At 40.0% G+C, this 19,725-nt stretch overlaps 1 protein-coding gene across 18 annotated transcripts in view; it reads left to right on the top strand.

The window, feature by feature from the left end:
- The first annotated feature begins 7,354 nt into the window (after positions 1 to 7,354).
- LOC116693150 (membrane-associated guanylate kinase, WW and PDZ domain-containing protein 1) overlaps positions 7,355 to 19,725 on the top strand; it is an 89,732-nt gene continuing 77,361 nt past the window's right edge. For 7 of the 18 annotated variants that reach the window (XM_032521885.1, XM_032521889.1, XM_032521884.1 and 4 more), the window contains exon 1: positions 7,358 to 8,159. In XM_032521885.1, the coding sequence (XP_032377776.1) occupies positions 7,862 to 8,159 (298 nt within the window). In that variant the 5' untranslated portion in view covers positions 7,358 to 7,861. Of the gene's footprint in view, positions 8,160 to 19,725 lie in introns of all 18 variants that reach the window. The other 11 variants (XM_032521893.1, XM_032521892.1, XM_032521894.1 and 8 more) reach the window with 4 other exon arrangements.

The raw sequence follows: 19,725 nt of genomic DNA, 5'->3' as shown, positions 1-19,725 counted from the left end.
GCCACAGTATCAATCCTAGACTCTTTATACAAAAACATCTCTTCCTGTGTGCTAAATAACCATTTTACCCAAAAAAGTCCAGTCTGTTGCCAGTCGTCAGCAAATATATAATAAAATAGCAATGAAGTGGTTATTATCATAACTGCAAGAAGGGTTCAATCAGCAAATTGAAACAGTTAGATTAAAACTGAGGAAATTGTGCATTAAAACACGTTAAGTGCATATTATAGACATAAAAGATGATAGTAAAAAAGCATTACTGTGAACGTGAAACAGATATTCTGTTTGGAAGCAAATGCAAGCAACAAAGAAAACATGTCATCTCGTCTTTATGTAAAGAACAAGGCACTTAACAGAATGGAGTTTGGATAATAAACCATTCAGATCGGATTTATGTTTTGTCATGTTGCCTTTCTGTCTTTTGATTGTTAAAAGTGTCTAAATATTTTACAATCTTAGAATTAGGTTTAGAATTATGTGGTGTTCATGTGGATATGTGATGTTTGATTGGAGGGAGTTGTGGCAGCATCTCAGAACAAATGAAACACATTTTTGATGCCTGTTGTGAAAGATTTCAGCTATTGATCTCAGATGTAGCTACAGTTATGTCAGGCTGAAAGAAAGTAGTCTACATTTAAATAAAAACTCACAAGTCAGCACAGATCAACAATTCCAGTTAACTCAATTCTTTTCACTTATGCATTTTCTAAATATAAAATCCATCATATTCATTCCTGTCCCACATAGCTCTACCTTGAGTTATTAATCTGTCAGTCCTCATTAGGTGCATTAAACATGCCTCAAAGGCACAAATGTCCCTAATTTGTCATTCACACCCCGTGAGATTAAAGCGATTAAAATAGGAAATGTGGGGACTATGGTTTAATTTAGTGGACAGACTGCTCATTAACATGAACCCAAACAGAAATAAATTGAACATTTGGATTTTATTTGCTTAAATAAATAGTGGACAAGTAAGACAGTGAGAACTCAGGTTCAGATGACACAATCATCAAACATGTGATGCGTGAGGAAATTCACATCAAAGACCGCCACCCACTCCTACTTCAACAACTCGTACTTTGTGATAAAACTTTATGTCCACCTCACTGCCTGAGAACTGTGGGCTACTGTGATAACGAGTAGAGGTGGAAAACAAACTCATTATCTCGTTTAGTGAAGTATTTTTAAACCAAGCCTGACATCTGTGGGTGATGTGACTCTCGTGGCTGCTAATAAAATAAGGGTAAAATCTTGTGGAAGTGTGGCAGCAGGGAATGTGTTTGTGTGTGGTGGAAAAGTACTCCGAACCATGAAGTAGCAATATCCAAATGTAAAGATACTCTTTCACAAAAACGTCCTATCACAAAGTGCTCTTACTTTTTATTATCCAAATACTACTTATGATGAATAATGATGCGACAACATGGCAACATTTTAACGCATCATTAAAATAGTAATAACTTTAATCATATGGCACATTTTTACAAACAGTGTTTACAAAGTAATTTGACAAAGAAGAGGAAAAGCAGGTTTCCCAGAAGGAAGTACATGTACGACAACCGGAAGCCAAACTGTAAGGCCAAACGACCCAAATTGGGTCAATGAAAACCAGAAGACAAAAAATATCAAAATGTGTCAAATGAAAATAAAGAAAAAGCAACAAAAACATAAAAATATCAGCTCTTATAACGCCACCTCCGTTAAAGAGCAGCACACAGCCGCTTGCCTGAGTTTTATTGAACCATTCAGCGATGTAACCCAAGCAGCAAACAAGGGGCTAGTTTCTGTCCATTTGATGAATATAATTCAATATCCCCTATCCTTTTAGCTATGCCTGCTGCATCTGGAAATAATGTTTATGAGAGTGGTGAGACCCAACTATAACTTTGGGCTTTAAGATGATATAGAGCTCAGTTGGGCGAGGGGAACTGCAGAGCCAGGTGATAATTCTGTGAGGGTTTGTCACTGTGAGTAACACTTTTCACGTACAATTGGATCAATTGTTATCATACAAATGTGGATGTGTGTAGCTTTAAGTAAAGTACTTGAATAAATAGACCTGTTGACCTTGTATCACTGGTGTGCAGACATACAGTACATAATAAACACCATAATACACATTTTCACACAGCAAACAGAGAAACACATGGGGAATTTGCATAACATGCTTAACATTATCTTTTTGAATTCTCATTGCTTTGCTTTCCAGACTTAAGTCAACACAGTTCTCTTCCTCTGTTGCTGCAATGTTCTCTGTGCCTGAATAATTCAATATTGCTCACTGTCTGCTCCTGTTGTGTACTGCATGGTTAAGAAGCAGTGAAGGGGAAGGCTCAATGCATGGGGACAGGCCTTGTGTTCTACGCCCGCAGCCAAGCGTGCGTCTTATGTAACGAGGGGGGGGCGCTTGGGGGTGGGGGGTGGGCCAGTGTACAACATCCACTGCATGACAACTCCTGTCGCTTTGTCATAATGTGTCTTCCCCATCATGACTCTCATTTTCTATGAGTTATGACCTCACCAATGCCCTAATTGTTGGTGGTTAAAATCATCGTCACAAACAGTTCTCCTTTGCAATATTTCCTTTTCTGTCAATCTTTTGTCATTCTGTCTTTGAGTCGGTCCCTGTTTCCATATCTTCCTTTAGCTCTTCATCTCTTTCATCCCAACCCCCACATTCTTCTTGGTTTTCTCTTAACAGGCAGACATTTTTGTCATGATTACCATTTTAGATGTCTTAAGGAGCACTTTATTTTGGCAATTTTGTGTTTCCGTAAAGCGATTTTACCACATTTCATGTGAGCAAATGTTTGCATGTACACACCAAAAGGGAGGATTTTTCTCATTAAACTGTAACTGCTGTTCACTCTAGCTCCTTTATTACAAGTTTCTCTAAGAAAAGATTTGAACCCATTTATCCTGTGAGACATCTGGAATATGAGGATTCAGCTGTTAACTGCTACATTATTTAACAAACACCATCTGATCCTTCGCAGGTGTACATCACTGTGTTTCTCATGATTTCACACAGCACAAACCCTGTGGCCCTCAGATGTTTTTCTGATTTACAAATAGCCACTGAGTTCTTCTTGTTGTCAACATGCTTTGTCTTCCACAACTTGGAGTTGTTTCTGCAGGCTTCTCAGGTTGTCTGGTAATGATCAAAAACTTCCCATGCGATTAAAACACTGCTTTTAATACAATTTTGTGCACTCATCAAATGTGCAGCAATATATGGAACACATTGTTTGCAATGCAAAGTCAGGGCATGTGGGTATTTGTTTCATGTGGAATAGAATGAAATCTTTCTAAACTCCACTGGCCAGCTGTTCAACTGTGTTGCACTAATCTCTCTCACATGTACAAGAAGGTAACTGAAAGCATCAGCCTACCCATTACACACACTACTGGCTGGCTGACTCGACTTCACAGTAGTATTTACTTAAAACGGCTATAATCAATATTGTTCACAATAATAGATTATTGAATGTCAATGTCACCGGTACAGTTTGAGAGAGAGAGAGAGAGGAACATATTTCATGTATTGGACGAGTGGGTCATTCGGTCTGCTGTAGGACACCATATGCTCAGAGAAAGAACCAAAACTATTTTTAGATTCTATACAAAAAACTCTGGAGTCAGTTTTAACTCCTTTCTTTTAGTGTTTATGTGTGATACATTAAGCATGAATATATGCAGCAAGACAATGAATACATGACTATAGCAAGAGCATGAAATTGGAATTATGTGATTCATTGAAACACCCTGAGTATCTTCGTTGTCACCAACCTGCAGTATTTTTTATTCTCTGACCACCGAGACAGATCGATACAATGTTTGGAAAACTGGTTAATGGTTAATTACAGAGCCTTGATTGTGGACTCGTGACATTCCCGAGGTTTGGTTGGCCAAATACTGTCACTCATTATTTAAACACCGTCTCTGTTACACAATTCTGGAGGATTTCAATTCTTATTTCACCAGTTGTTGTTGCAGACTTGACTTCATATAGTACTACAGTCAGTCATGTACTACAGCCCTGGTCCAAAGGCTGGTAACAAAAGCTACCTAATTCCTGGTAACAAACTCTGCCTAGCAGCACCTCCAAAGCTCACAAATTGAAACATTTTATTTTTTTATTTTTTAATCCGTACAAAAATTGTGCAGATTCCATCTAAAAACGTTTTTGTGCGATAAGAAAACACTGTCAGACTTTTGATTTTGATCTCTATTCTATGAACTTTAACGGATTGTTTGTCTCGTTTTTAAGGATGTCATAGAAATCAAAGTGCTCATATTATGCTTTTTGGCTTTTTCCCTTTCCTTTATTGTGTTATATATCTTTTTTTATGGAGGTTATAGGTTTACAAAGTGAAAAAGCCAAAAGTCCACCCTAAAGGGACTTACCATTTCCAACAGAACACAATGTTCACTAACTGCTCTATTGTCATCCAGCCTTACTTCAAAGACAAACGTGCATCACTGGCCTAGATTCTAGCGTGGCACGCCCTCATACTCCGCTTCTTTATGGCTAATTTCCGTTAATTGGCTACTGTGCATGTGCGACTCCCAACAAAGATAGAACAGAAGTGATATACCTCACTCTGTAGCTAAAACAGAGAGCTCATCACACAGGGTGAAAAGAGGAGCTGCAGCAATGTGCAGTACAACAAAGATATGGTGTTTTTGTTTTTAAATTAAGCCATGTAAACCTATTCTGGTAGAACCTCTATATACAATTATGAACCTAAAATTGAGCTTAATATGAGTACTTTGAATATCAAGATGTTGTGAAAGCTCCATGACTCAAACTCAATCGCTAATACGCTCAGTGCTGACAGTTTAGAAATTCAGCTTTTTGTAGAACATCAGTGCAGCAAATCATCCAACACAAACTCTATGTAGATGTGACTGGAACTGGACAACACTAGCAACATTGCAGATAAATCTTTAAAGTATGAACTCATGTTTTCAGATGGTGATTTGATCACAGGGCAGTGTGTTAAAACACCTGAGCAGTCAGTGTACGTCAGAGCTGGATAGATGTCGTGTTCAGTAGCCTGCAGCTGTTGGTTCTCACCACTAACTGTTCTGTTCTTCTTCTATCTGGAAGAACAGAACTCACTTTTGCAACATGGAGAGTATGTTTAACAACACAGATACATATGAATCAAGTTAATACAGACCATGAGATACAAATGGAGAATGAGAGCCATGCAGCTGGATACAAATACCTTCCATATGACAAGCTAGAGAGGTAACAGTGATACAGTTGGGTCAACATGAACACTCCCAGCACTCAACACTGAGATGTAATGGGATGGAAAGCTGCCTTTTATGCACTGCTATCCAGGCCACTGCCCTTACAGCCCGTGAGTGCCAGTTACAGTGCAGGAAACACAGACAGACTGTTTTCCCCTGCAGTGGCATGTGTTTCTCACCTGATCCCTCCTTACTCTTTTCCAAACTGCAGATGCCACGGATATTTGCATTATGTTACTGTCGGACATGGACAAGGGTTCCTTTCACTGTCCAAAATAAAATTGGTTTTCCTTTTTTTAGGGCTGTCAGAGGAAAACCTATTTGACCTACAAAATGTGAACGTTTCAGGGACAGGGAAGAAAAACTGCTTGGTTTGCAACTTCAGGACAATGCACTTACAAACAGCAATAAATCAATGAAATGGAAATGTAGAGTCTAAATAAAACAATAACACAAACGATATCTGAGCTTGTCAAAAAGACTTAACAACAAACCTATTGAAAATTGTATAAGTTTCCGATAAGTTTGTGAGAGGGTGTGTCTCTAATCATTTTTGAATATCATGCATTATAGATTTGTCTGATTGCATTGCGCTTAAAGTAGTAAAATGGCCTTAAACAGACTTAAGTAAGTTAAATTACATTGTGTTGATCCATGCATTTAAGTACAAGTTTGATAGTATTACATTTTTTATTGAATGTTTTTTTTAGGAAAAATTGGGCAATTAGAATATTTGTGCTGCAGTGAGATCATAAAATTTTGGTCTGGTCCATCTGGAGATGCAGATCGGTTGCACAAACTAGCACGAGTTAGAAAAAGTTGGTGTAGCGCATTTAAGAAACACGTGAAAGTAAGGTTTTCTAATGTGCGATGTGTAATGTATGGGGGCAATAAAACATTATAGTGCCACCTAGTGGTCCACATGTGTAAGTTTTGGTATGTGAGGTCCATGACCCATTGTACATCTATCCTGTTAATTTAAATTTACTGAAAATAGTGTAAGTGTTGAATCCAAATGTGGGGAGCCCACATTTGGATTCATAGGCCATGGAGCACAGGCCACGCCCACTTTGACCAATCAGTACCCCACTATAGTGGTTGCCTTAGGAGTGGCCCTAGATGGTTCCCTCCAAATTTTGTAAAAAATCAGATGAGCCGTTCATGAGATACAAACGTTTGGCACTTGTAACACCCCCTAGTGGCCAATCTTTGTAAAACGTGTGGGGGACCTCCAAAGGGTCATGGCAAACAAGAATCTAAAGTTTCACATTGATAGCCTTAATTTTGGTCCAGATATGGCAAAGTTGGTGTTTTCATAGATATCTACACATATTTGTTTGTGCGTAATATGCAAAATATTTATCCCGTAAAAAATATTTTCATAAGTTTTTGTCGGGTCTGTCTGGAGATACTATTTACCAAGTTTCATGAAGATCGGTCGCACAATCTAGGACGAGCTCGGCAAAGTAGCTTTTCAATAAATTGCAATTTTTCACATAAAAGTCTGGGCGGAAATGGGCGGGGCCTATGTCAGTAGATACAGTTGGATCCAGGGAACACAAGGCTATATGATTTCTGAATATGTGATACACGGTTTGGGAGTTATAGGGCCAAACATGTTTTTTGTGCTATAGCGCCACCTAGTGGTGGATATGTGGACTTTGATCTGAGTAGTATTCTGCATATTCTACGCACTCTGTGTAGATTTGCTACCACCATTCCTACAGCCCCAGGTTTAGACCCCAAATTAACTATATTTACCTATGACTATAACATTTGCTGTGAATTTGTAAAATTTCCAGTAAAAAAACAAAAACAAAACCCCTCTGGTGTCACATTGCTGCTGGTTTGAAGTTTGAACCAACAACCTCAATAAACTCGCTCTGTGTTAAGAGAGAAAACTGGTTTCTGTGGTGCGGCTGGCTGCATTATTTATGAATCTAGCTCCTGTTGGGATTAGACGCGGAGATGGTTGTAATCCGTTAAGTATTGGTTTGGGAACGCGTACGGGGAGGAGTTTGGACCCGGTAGGTGTGGGGTCGGGTAGGATTCCCTCGTGGAGTAGCAGCTGGACGCATGCGCCACTTTCCCCTACTATTCTTCCATCCACAGTGCAGGAGCAAATAAGATGAACTTGTCGCGTTACCTGCTTAAAGGCGCCGCGGGCTGTGTGAACAGCCTACCTGCTCTCGGGATAAGTGAATGGTTCCCTATGGAAAGTTTAAAAAAGGGGGAAAACTCGACAGAGCAGGGATCAGAACTAGAAGATTAATGAGCACAAGAGTCTTTGAATGTAAAACTGGCGATAAGAGAGCGGATCAGATCCCAGAGCCAGGAATCAGAGCGCGTGTTGTTGTTAAAAGGTGCGGAAACAACAACCGAAGCAACAACAAACTGGATTTTGATCCACTGGGATATTTACACGCGCTGGGAGCAGCATGTCTTGGCTTAGGAGAAGGGTGAAAATTTTGCAACTTGGAGTGACACCCAAACACCCTGAAGTTTTCTGCATGATGGGACTATTTATGTGCTATGCATCGGCTTGTTTTAACACCATTCCGCGGAACTAACGGGTTAAGTTACGACCTGAGTCATTATGTCAAAAGTCATTCAGAAGAAGAACAACTGGATCACCAAAGTGAACGACTGCCTGGTTATCCGGGACGCGTCCGGGGAGCTGAATGTGGACCTGCGCGGCGGAGCTGAGAATGGAGAGTTTCCGTATATCGGGCAAGTTAGGGAGGATGCTGTGATTTACCAGGACGGTAAACTCTGCGAAGGGGAGCTGCTCCTGGAGGTCGAAGGGCTACCTGTGTCTGGATTACCCCTCTATGACATTTTAACTGTGATTAAGTGCTGCAATGGTCCCGTCAGGTTGAAAACTGTGCGCCAAGGTAAGAGAAACATGACCATTACTGTGTGCTGGTGTGTATATTTGATGGTTTGACAAAGTGTGGGATTTGAAGGATGTACAGTGTGTGACTGCAGTCCAACATCACACACAGATACACATTTCCTTTTTAAATTAAAGCAGTTAGACTGAATGCCATAGCATTGTGTCTTCAACATGCAAGATGCTGTACTAGGACCAGTTACACCAGCTTGTCTAACTTAGCCTAGTTGTATACCTTTAAACTCCTGCCATAAAACATACTGGACTTTTAATTATGTGGAATGGACACAGTGCTGTGTGCGTGTGTGGTGTGTGTGTGTGTGTGTGTGTGTGTGTGTGTGTGTGTCAGTTTAACACCCATGCACAAATAAGTCCCAGTGGAAGTTGTTTTTATAATTGCCATGTGGCATAGCATTATGAGCAAAGTGGTGATGTGTGTGAAGTAGGACAGAGTAGCGTGCAGGGTGCTGCTTGCTGCTCATCTTCTCTTCCGCAGCAGCCTGGAGTTTTCACAGGCCTTGACATGAAGCTGCCCTGACAGTCCTCCTGCCCTCGTTTGTCTAACATTGCCAAAGCCACTCTGGGTCAGACCTGCGGGGTCACAGATTAGGCCGCTGTCAGAGACTGCAAGCCCCAGAGCTTTGTGTATACCCAACACCTACAACAAACATTTTGGACTGGCAGTTCTTTGACATGTGAACTCTTGATACCTTACTTTCTTTCCTGAAGCTTTTAAAAGCCACTGTCACCTTTTGTGTGGCTTGTTGTTTCATCAGCTGATGGTAGTGTCCCATCTGCAGTGTACAATTTCAGCTGCAGCAACTAACAATTATTTTCATTATTGATAAATCGGTCTATAAAAATGCCAATTTCACCTTCCCAGCCTTCCAAGGTGATGTCTTCACATATCTTGTTTTTTCCGACCAACGGTCCAAAACCCAAAGACATTCAGTTCAGTGTGATATGAGAAAGAGAAGCAGCAAATCTTACCATTTGAGAAGATGAACCCTGAGAATGTGTCACACAGTACTTTTACACTATTTTTCTCCAACTAACCGATTAATCGACCAATTGTTCCATCTCTGCTTCTTCACGTAAAGTAATGTTCTATTGGTTAACTTAGGGATGCTTTGTTTGTGAGAGCAGGACACCACTCACGGGCAGCTGGGCTTATTTCTGGAAGTGCTCCCTGTGTGTTAGATGAGCTTGACCCATTGCCCACAGTCTGCTGCATCTGCGTCTGTCTGAGAGACTCCTAGAGGAAGCCACTAATTTAAACTTTTTTTCCCTCAGAGTCTCGGGTGTATACTGTCCATAGTTTGGGTTGTTCTTCTTGTTGGCCAAATCTGGATGTTATGTGATGCCTGAGTGAATACTGAAAACATTTTTTGGGGCATTTGTACATTTCACCATAACTGTCTCTTTCGACACACGCTCCCGCTCATGGTCACTCCCCGTTCACACACTCGCACAATATTTGAAAGAGCTCAGAACTCCGTCTCTGGGGAAATCATTAACTGTGTTATGTAACAGTGGTTTCTTTCTTGTGTACTGTATGTCCATTAGTGGTTGCACAGTGAATGCTTGACCGCTGGAGCTGAAGTCTCAACCCCTGGGACAAGAGCTCAGCACCAACACTGCTTTGTGTTTGCAGAACAGGCGTTTATTTGACATATGATCCGACCAGTGTTGCACCATGGGTGATTTCTAATATCCATTAACCATTTTCTAATTATTCTGAACTCTTATGGAAACACTTTTTATGCTACTTCTAAAGACTGCTACAACACCAAAGTAGGTCTTGAGTTTTGTTATTAGTTTCTTACATGAGTCAGCAGATCTCTCCTTGTCCGTAATTAAAGGAGCGGGGATATACCTCTATCTGAGTAGCTCACAAGACCTCCATTGTGCCTCGCAGTCCGCTGGGCTGCCATGCAGAACCGGCCATGGATGGATCACATCTCTCTCCCTTCCCCTCCTCCCCTCAGCTGTGGGTCGTATTACAGGAGGCCACATCACCTGAGTGCTGTAGTTGGAAACCGTCTCGGTTTGTGCAGGTAGGCAGGTCGTCACTGTGTTATACTACCCCCCCCTCCTCACAGGTGTGTGGCTCCCTTGAAAAATGCAGAAGAAAACCACCTGAAAGAAGTCTGGGCCCTCCTGTGGTGAAAAATGTGGAATATATAACACTCCAGTGGTTTTGAGTCTGGGTTTTAATTAAGCTCTTTAAGTCACACTTGAAAAATTGTAAAGGGATGACAGAGATGTGAGAGAGAGTGTTATTTACACAACAAATGTATAAGGATTTGGTCTTTCAACGAAAATGTATATTAGATTTTCAGTGCAAAGTTCACGTTTTTGTCGTGCACTTTTATTTTTTGTGTCTTCTTAAGCATTTTGTTGTTGCGTACGTTTAGCATGGTTACAGGTGGCGTTCTCATTTATCGCGCGGTTAGTGGAAAAGGCACTGTCAACTTTACACACACAGTGTCCATTTGACTGACTCTCCTCAGTAAATCCAACTATTGTTATAAACTGTTTGAACGGAACCGCTCTCTCCTGTTGTTCCTGCTCACCTACAGCATCACCACAGCAACCTGCTCTCTCCACGTGTTTACAGAAGCCCACGTGAATGATGAATAGATTTACGGTATGGCTGGCATAATTCAGAGTTTAAAGTGCAACAAGGAAGTACTTTTAGACATATCAAGACTTTGACTCACCAGTGTAGCTCCTATCTGTAATCATCATCTCACAGGTGAAAGGTTTTGTCTCTTCACTGTATTTTAATGAGCAGTAGTGCTCTTGGCGCCTCCCAACCGGACCTGGGTACCCTGACACCCTATGTCAAGTCCACGGCGACTAACCTTGGTGTTAAAATGGATAGTGAGTTTTAACTACAGAAGCAGTTTCTTTCAACTCAGGCTGGATACCAAACTGAAGCCATTTTTTATCTTTCACTGATTTTGAGAGGGTTATACATGCTTTTATTACAACTCGCCCGGATTACTGTAATGCTTTATATGTGGGTATTAACTAGGCTTCCCTGTCCAGATTACAAATGGTTCAAAATGCTCATTGCTTCATTGGCTACCGGTTTGCTTCAGAATACATTTTAAGATCCTGTTGTTTGTTTTATGGTAGAGCCCCAGCGTATATCGCTGACTTACTGAAACCGCACACTTCTCTGAAGTCATTAAGGTCAGCTGACCAGCTACTCCTTGTTGTCCCTATAACGCGGCTCAAAAATAGAGGAGATCGAGCGTTCTCAGTTGTGGCCCCAAGGCTTTGGAATGACTTGCCTCTGCATGTCAGATTGGCGCCTAGCCTCAGATTTTTAAATCACGACTTAAAACTCACTTTTATTCATCGGCCTTTAAATCTGCTTAAGAGTTGTATTATGCATTTTATTTTTTTAGTCTGTTATTTGTTTTAAATGTTTGTTTTGTTATTTGCGTATTTATGATAATTTTAATGTCCAGCACTTTGGTCAACCTGGTTGTTTTTAAATGTGCTTTACTAATAAAGTTGGATTGAATTGGATTGGATTTAACATAACAGTGGTGTGCCTCTAAAGGTGCAAAGGTTGTGTATCAGGTCATATAAAAGAGACACTTGGTTTAAAGTAGAGCTAATTACAGTATGTCAATTTGAGACTAAAATACTTAAAAAAAAACAAAAAAAAACAAGTCTGAACAAAACTGTGTTTTACAACTTTGAAGGCCTTTTTGGCATTGGGAGTTTTTTACCTTTTTTAAGTGAACCAGAAACCCCTCCAGCACTGAAAAGGTCTGGTGGTTTATGATGCTCTGATTACAGGTAGGTTTGGTTGGGTCTAATCTCTGGGACAAATGGCCCTTGGTTGCCTCAGATCTTGCCTTCAATTGAACCCAGCCAGAGGGAATCAGTGTAGCCTGCTGGATGCCAGGCATTCCTGAGAGGTGGCGTTCACTGGTACACCCTGATGAAACATCATCAAATTCTCCATTTTATTCCTGTTTCACCCTTTCTCTCAGGTTACTTCTTGCTTTTCCTTATCACCCTCCTCACTCCTTGGGGACAGGGTGGAATAGTGATTAGTGATCTGTTAAATCATTCACACCTTCAGGATAGTAAGCGTCTGTCCTGCTGATGTGTGTTTTATTTGTGCTTTGACTTACTTTTTTGTCATTTCACTAGTAGAGTTGTCAAGAAAGGAAAAATTCATACACCTATTTTTCTTATTGAACAGAAAAATACAACCCTACACCTTCTGAATTAAAGTTTCTCTTGACCAACTAATTGTGATTCAAATCCCTAGCTCCATTATAATTGACTCTGTTACGTAAAGATTTAACTAAGCTATGTCACTGACTTTGTGTTTGGTCTTTGTGCACCGTTAAAAAGGCTTACACATCTAGAGGATGGGACGGTTTTGTAGACACAGATCTCTTCTGTGATGTGCTTGTCCCAGAATGTAAGTCCATTATATTTTCCTAAGTATGAAGATTTTGTCCGTCTTTATTTAGCGCAGCCAATTGCACAAGTATATCCCTGAAAGGCTTGTCAACAGCGTGTGACATGAATGCTGCAGCTGTCTCTCCTCCTTCTCTATCTGGACCCTCTGCTTTTTACCTTTACTTTCACATCCACCATCCCTTTATGAGCACTTTGTATGTTTTGATTTTCTTTTTGTGATGTATGCACATTCTATGTGGGGTTTGTGTGTTCTTATCTTTTCAGATGTTAACCCTTAGCGGGCACAAACAGTGACACCACGAGTTTGATATTGCAACAAACCGTGTGGATGTCTTTAAATGAACTGTTAAAATAGCCTTGTTTGCATGTGTTGCACATGTTTGTTTACACACTTGTTAATACATTGGACTTTTACTTTGGTCTTGATGGAGTGACTTGCTAACACTGATAACAATGGCAGCATACCAGTAAAAGAGCAGTGACAAAACACACAAGCAGCTTGTGGCATTTACGCTTGAACAAACGACTGTAATTCAGAGGCTTTGCCTCAGGTGTTGTAACAATGAGGTTGGAATAGAGCACGGACCAGATGGGTAACAAGAAACCACCATCAGTACTGGGGATATAATACTCCAGCGACATTCATTGTGGCCTGTAGCCATCTACCAGTGTTTTTTTCCCTCTTATTATTATACTGTATGTGGGCTGGGCATCAAACCTTATGTGCATGTAACGCAGAATATCCAAAGCAAAAAATGGCATCAAATGTCTGGTCAGATGTGTAATCATGTTTACTTACTGTTGGATCAGATAGTTCCTGATTGAAATATAGACTGGACTAAATAGACTGTATTTTATCCATGCAAAGGTCTTGCAGCTGCTTAGAGGGTTGGCTTCCTTTTTTTAATAAAAAAATGTGCTCATATTTCTTAAAGGTGTCAAATAGATAATTTTAGTATTGGTGTCAAAATGTAAGTATTGTTACGGCACTTTTTTTCATTACCGATTAATCTCCAAATTATTTTCTTGATCAGTCACATTTGGTTGTCTAAATATATCATAAAATAGTTAAACATATCCATCACAGTCTACGAGGGTGTCCATTCAACAAAGAAATCCAGTACTCTTTAACATTTGAGACCAGGGGCTTCTTTTATAGAAGGGAATTTAGGTCAGAAGTGGCGTACGGACAATACAAAGGATGTGAGCACAGAAATATTCAGATTTATAAAACTGTGGCACACACGTTCAATGCCAGATTCCCTTTTTATATATCACAATTGACTCTAAATGTGCCGCAGCCCTGGCGGCTTCATGTCACGCCCATAATTAAAATAGTAAGTGAAACGACCTAAATTAATTTTCAATTAAAAAAGAGGAAAACAAAGCAAAGGACTTTCCCTTAATGTGAAGTTGTAGTTTTTGTTAGAGAGGTGGAAAAGAGGAAAATATGTTTGGAGGACACACTCTGGGCATTTCTAATGCCAAGAAAGCTAATGCCAAAGTCTTATGAGGTTGGAACAAGGCCCAAATTAAAAAGAAATGGTGCGATATTAAAGTTGCCGCAAAAATAAAAGACTAGCACTATGCCGAGAAAGAGGACACCCCTCTTGAAGTGGGACAGCAGGGGCGTCGGACTGGGAGGAAAAAGGGGACTGAGTACCCAGAGCCCTCATGTAAGGAGGGCCCAAAAAGATGCTACAATGAATAGATGTGGATGCGGGGAGGGGCCATAGAAAATGCCTCTCTACAAGGCCCAGAATTTTGCGCTAAGCCCCTGTGGGAAAGGCACGGCGCGGTGCTCCTCTGACACGCTGGGCCCAAAACAGCACAGAGATGCAACAGGACAGCTTGAGGCAGTCTGAACCGGCTTTGAGGCCACTCATCCTCGTTTGCCAGCAAGTCTTCTTGCTGTCGGTCTCCATTTGCCACATCTTCCAACACTGCAAAGCTAGCCATTGTGCATCTTTACGCATGGCATGCCTTTTGCTACCTATCAATTTGATTGTACCTAAAAAGCTAAAGGTGTCAGAATTAATCTAATTGTAAATAACAAATGGTTCTACGCAAGGAGCATGAAATCAGTAAAACTTTCTATTGCACCTTTCACAATTGTTAAAACATACTTTAGACCTACAATAAAAACAAATAAAACGATCTAAAGCCATAAAAATAAACGTTATATAAAACACTATAATACTGTAAATGATAATGAACCATCCCTTAGTTACGCTGCTATAGGCCTAGGTTGCTGGGGGACTTCCCATGATGCACTGAGCACCTCTCTCCTCCTCCTTCTCTCCATCTGTATGCAACCTTATTCCATTACTGCATGTCACTAACTCAACTTCTTCCCTTTCCTGGAGTCTTGTGCTCTCTCGTCCCTCCCCTCTCTCCTCCTATCGCTTCCTGCAGGTGTTTCTGGCTCTGGGTCTGTGGTTGGAGTCACATGCTGCCTCCATGTTCTGCCACCTCTGCCACAATTCTCCATGTCTCTCTCTGTCTGTCTGTCTGTGTCTCTCTCTCTCTCTCTCTCTCTCACCCCAACCGGTCGAGGCAGATGACCGCCCACCCTGAGCCATGGTTCTGCTCGAGGTTTCTGCCTCTTAAAAGGAAGTTTTTCCTTGCCTCTGTCGCCTAGTGCTTGCTCTTAGTGGGAACTGTTGGGTTTCTGTGAATAACATCACAGAGTACGGTCTAGACCTGCTCTTTTCTGAAAAGCGCTGTGAGATAACTGTTGTTGTGATTTAGCGCTATATAAATAAATTGAATTGAATGATGATCATATTAAAACGATGTGCTCTGCCAGATGGAGGTATCAGAAACCGAATCAGTATAAACATTATTTGTCCTGTTTATTGTATTATTCGTGAGAATAAATTCCATAAAATGCCAATATAATTACAGAACATTTGAGTTTTTTTTCCTGCAAATATATCTTCATTTGAAATTTACTATAGTAACTTGTTTTATTTTGTCTGTTTTTCACCACAGATCGATAAAACAGGTGTTTGTGTAGGATATTAATTGTAAAAAAGGTTATGTGAATTCATCATATAATCAATGAGAGGCAATATTTCAGTTTATTTTACACAATGGTCTCAGTTTCACACAGCTTCACACAGTTTCACGTGTTTAATCCATCTGCTGTACGCCTGGATCAGTGTCTGTGGAGGACTGCACATTTTCCCGTCAAGTTTGTTTTTATTAATCCCAATTCTTGTGTGTGGAACTGCGTACGTCTTCATTCGTGCTTACGCATACGTTTTATAAATGAGGCGTCAGAACAGAAGCTGTAGTCAGTGGGTATTTTAGGTAGTGTCAGCGTGTATGTAATGACCTCAGCTTTAAAGGAATGCTTCAGTTGATATAAGAGAGTGGATATGATGCCTGAACTGGTTCATGAAGACATACAGTACTCCTCCACTGCATGCCGGTTACATTATCAGTGTTAAGCATGGAGAGCCCACAGGGTTTCTAAAACACAGCATGTTTTTCTCTCATGGAGTTCACATGCATCATGTTTCATCTTTACCAGAGTCCTAAACAGAGACGTGTGCGTCATGAAGCTCGGTGAAAGCAGTAATTACATAGAAAAGTGCATAACTATCACATGGCTCAAATGTGAAATGACAAACATGTTTTGCCTCAGCACATTCCCTTTTTTTCTTGAGTCTGAAAAATACAATCTTGTCCTCTCGTTTTCTTCAGTGTTGCATTGCAGCCCAGAAACAAAACAAAACCATTATGTGTTTAAATGAAGTACATAACAGACAGCACAACTCGTACTTTCAACTCAGTTACCATGTAGGCTAAGTTTGCTACCAGCATTTACCAACTTCCTGGTTGTAAACTTAAAAATGTCAGACTTTAAGTGCTTTAACACGGCCCGCCTGAATGCACCTTTGGTTTTGTTCTTTTGGCGAGGACATGCAGCCACTCCTTGATCCTCAAACAAAGTCCGTTATTTAAGATAATTATTAATAATAGTATCTATTTCACCAGAGAACACTCAAATGCTGTAACAGTTGATAAATAAGCTTTTTAATATATGCCATAGTATATACCATTTCTTTTGTAAGGGTGGCAGATTTGTAGCAAATGCATGGCCTGTTGGGCACATACATCCTGTATTATTAAACTATAGGAGTTTGAAACCAGCTGAGTTAAAGTTCCTTCTTGTCTTTTTGCCCATTATCACAAACACCTTTTGCAGAGCACCCTTCCTCCTTGGATACGGTGTAATGGGCATTTTCAGCAAAAAAATACGATGCCAGTGAACTCATCACAAATCATATTGAGAGATTCTTTACCAGACTGTGTGTGCCTGTTGGGTTGTTTATCTCAAATTATCAAATATTTGTTATTAGGATTAGTTCCAACACAAAAGGGGAGATATGTAAACTGGTAAATAATTGAAAATGTTAACTTCTCCGGTATTTGAATGTTTATGTGTGCATCCAATATGTGACAGGGAATTTAATAAAAATGTGACATTTAGCTGTAATATTTACATTGTTGGTGATGAATAACATAATGTTCAGGTTAAAACCTTGTATTGTGATACAACAACCTCTTTAGTTCATCTACCAGGGTTTGTTTATAAGCTTTTCACGTGACTATAGTTACATGTGTGGATATGCAATGTGGAAGTAACGCGTGTACAGTATTGAGCTTACTTCACTCTAGTTATTTATATGCTATATAACTGCTATTTCTTCAAATCGATTGACCAGTTTCAATTACTCATGTTCTGTCAGTTAAATGTGTGGAAATGGACGTAGTAGGAGCGGCATGTTGAATGATAATCAGAACAACCATGACCTCTGAAAGATATATTACTGTACAAATGTTTGATTTGCATAAAACACAACTGAACCCTGGACAATGAGAGCGAGTGTAATGAGACCTGCTTGAACAGTCTCATCTGTATTTGACTTTGCATTGTTATGATGTGCATGAATAGCTGTGATTGATTAATGGGGATATAACAAGAAACTCCCTTTCAAAAGAAATACTTTTTTACTGATGTTCCAATGAAGATCTACCTATCTCCACTTAACTGAATATTTTCTTTTATTTAGTTAAACACTTGCATTACAAAACATCTCTTATGTGGCACAGCCAACTAAATGAAAAAAAACACATAATGGTATCACACATGAATTACCGCATTACGGCAAACAAAAGCAAGCAATCGGTAAAAATTAAAAGCCTTATATATGTATTTTCAAATTCGGCAGTACAATGTAATTCACTTGCCGTCTCTGATCAGCTTCCCCTTCACTGTCAACCGCTCAAATGTAAATGTGCGTCTCGCCAAACTAAGTGACAGTTGTGGATTAATGAAATAGAAATAGAAAATGACATCAGTGTGTGGAAATGAGAACACTTTTAACTTGTAGTTAAAATAAACAGTCTATCAAAGGCTTTTTATATTTTTTAACATAAACATGTCGTAGAACTACTTGTGTTGGAGCAGGCCGTGCTGCTGCTGACTGTCGTCTCCACCCTGCCTGCAAGAGTAAACCGCTTTGAATCAGGTCATCCAGAAAGAACAGAATACTGTGATACAGCTTTAAAAGCTGAACATTGGATTCTTTCACTTAGTCTTACTCTGTCTCTATCTGCTGCAGGAACATGCATGTGCAGTGACCTACACACATGCTCCGATCTGCCTCAGCGTTTCTCCTGAAACCTCCCAGGACAAAGCTCCGTACAATGGGAGCTCGGGCTTTTTGCACAGCTGCTCTCAGTCTGTGGAATGCTCTCTCTGACCACCTGAGGACACCACAGGCTGTGGATGCTTTTAAACGCGGCCTTAAAACCCACCTTTTTAGGAGAACTCTTGCCCTTTTCCTTATTGTTTTTGTTCATTTCATTTTTATTTTTCATGTGTTTTTATTTTTAGGGCTAACCTGTTTTGTCATGTAGCACTTTGCGATTTGCGTAATTATAAAGTGCACTACAAATTAAATTTATTATTATTACTATGTCAATCATTCACACACATGCGCGTTCACTGCAAGAGAGTCTCGTTTAGTGGAGATAAATTGACATTTAAGCTGCACTCCTCCTAGATTCACACATCTGGAAGGGATTACGCACCATTACAGGCTCCGTTTTATACATACTGAATCATAGTTCTACTTTTAGTCTGTTTCTTTGGTTTTGTTGCGGTTGTTAGGGTCCGTAATTACACCTTCCTAAAGACGCAAATAGCATAGTGTGAGAGACGTTCTAATTTTCCTAAGGGTCCTCTGTCATCATGCTGGATTTCACAAACTAAAGCAGTACTCATTGACTTCAGGGTTTACTTCAGAATAGTCTGTGCTCATATACTCATTTGACTGTTTGTTTGTTTGTAAAGTGACACTCTGCTACACTTGTAACATCATTCCTTTATGATGTTAATCTTGGCGTGTTGTTTGGCCATGGTAAAAGGTTTGCAGATGATCCTTAGAGGATTTCTCTTGCTGCTGATCTCTCTATCCCTCCCCTCCTCCACGTCCTTCAATCTCCAGAGATTCAGGTTGCTCATAAGCCCTTGAGAGGGCTGACCCGACCCTGCTCTGGTTACCAGTATATGCAGTATGCATATCGTCTGATATCGTGACACTAGTATTCACACTGTTTAATCTGAAAGCTTCTGACTGTAAGTACTAGTAAAACGTATCAACGTAATGATATCAGAGTTGAAGCAAAACAAAATGGGCACAGAAAAGCAAGAAATAGTTAGAACTCCAGTTGTAGCATTATTTGTTGTACTTACATACAGTATGTGTATATGTATGGGTATGTGTGGGATATACATGTGTATCTCTACATTTCTCATACTTTTAAGATGCTAGCTGTCTTATTTATATATCATCCTTTAACATTATTTATAATTGCATTTTTTTAACTGCTGAGTGGTTTTTTATGTTTGTTTTTATGGTGGTCTGATGCAACATAAAGTTCTACATTGCACTTCCAAAAGTGTTTTTGGAGTGACAATAAAAAAAATAATCTTGATTCTTGAATCTTGAATCTACACTGCATTGATGTTGACACCATTGGGTGAAGGCTTTTTATTGGCAGGTCACTGCTTGTTAATATTTAATGAGTTA

The sequence above is a fragment of the Etheostoma spectabile genome, chromosome 7 (genome assembly GCF_008692095.1).
Source record: "Etheostoma spectabile isolate EspeVRDwgs_2016 chromosome 7, UIUC_Espe_1.0, whole genome shotgun sequence".
Taxonomy (NCBI): Eukaryota; Metazoa; Chordata; class Actinopteri; order Perciformes; family Percidae; genus Etheostoma; species Etheostoma spectabile.
The sequence above is the reverse complement of the archived record's forward strand: the minus strand, read 5'-3'. Positions and strand labels throughout refer to the sequence as shown.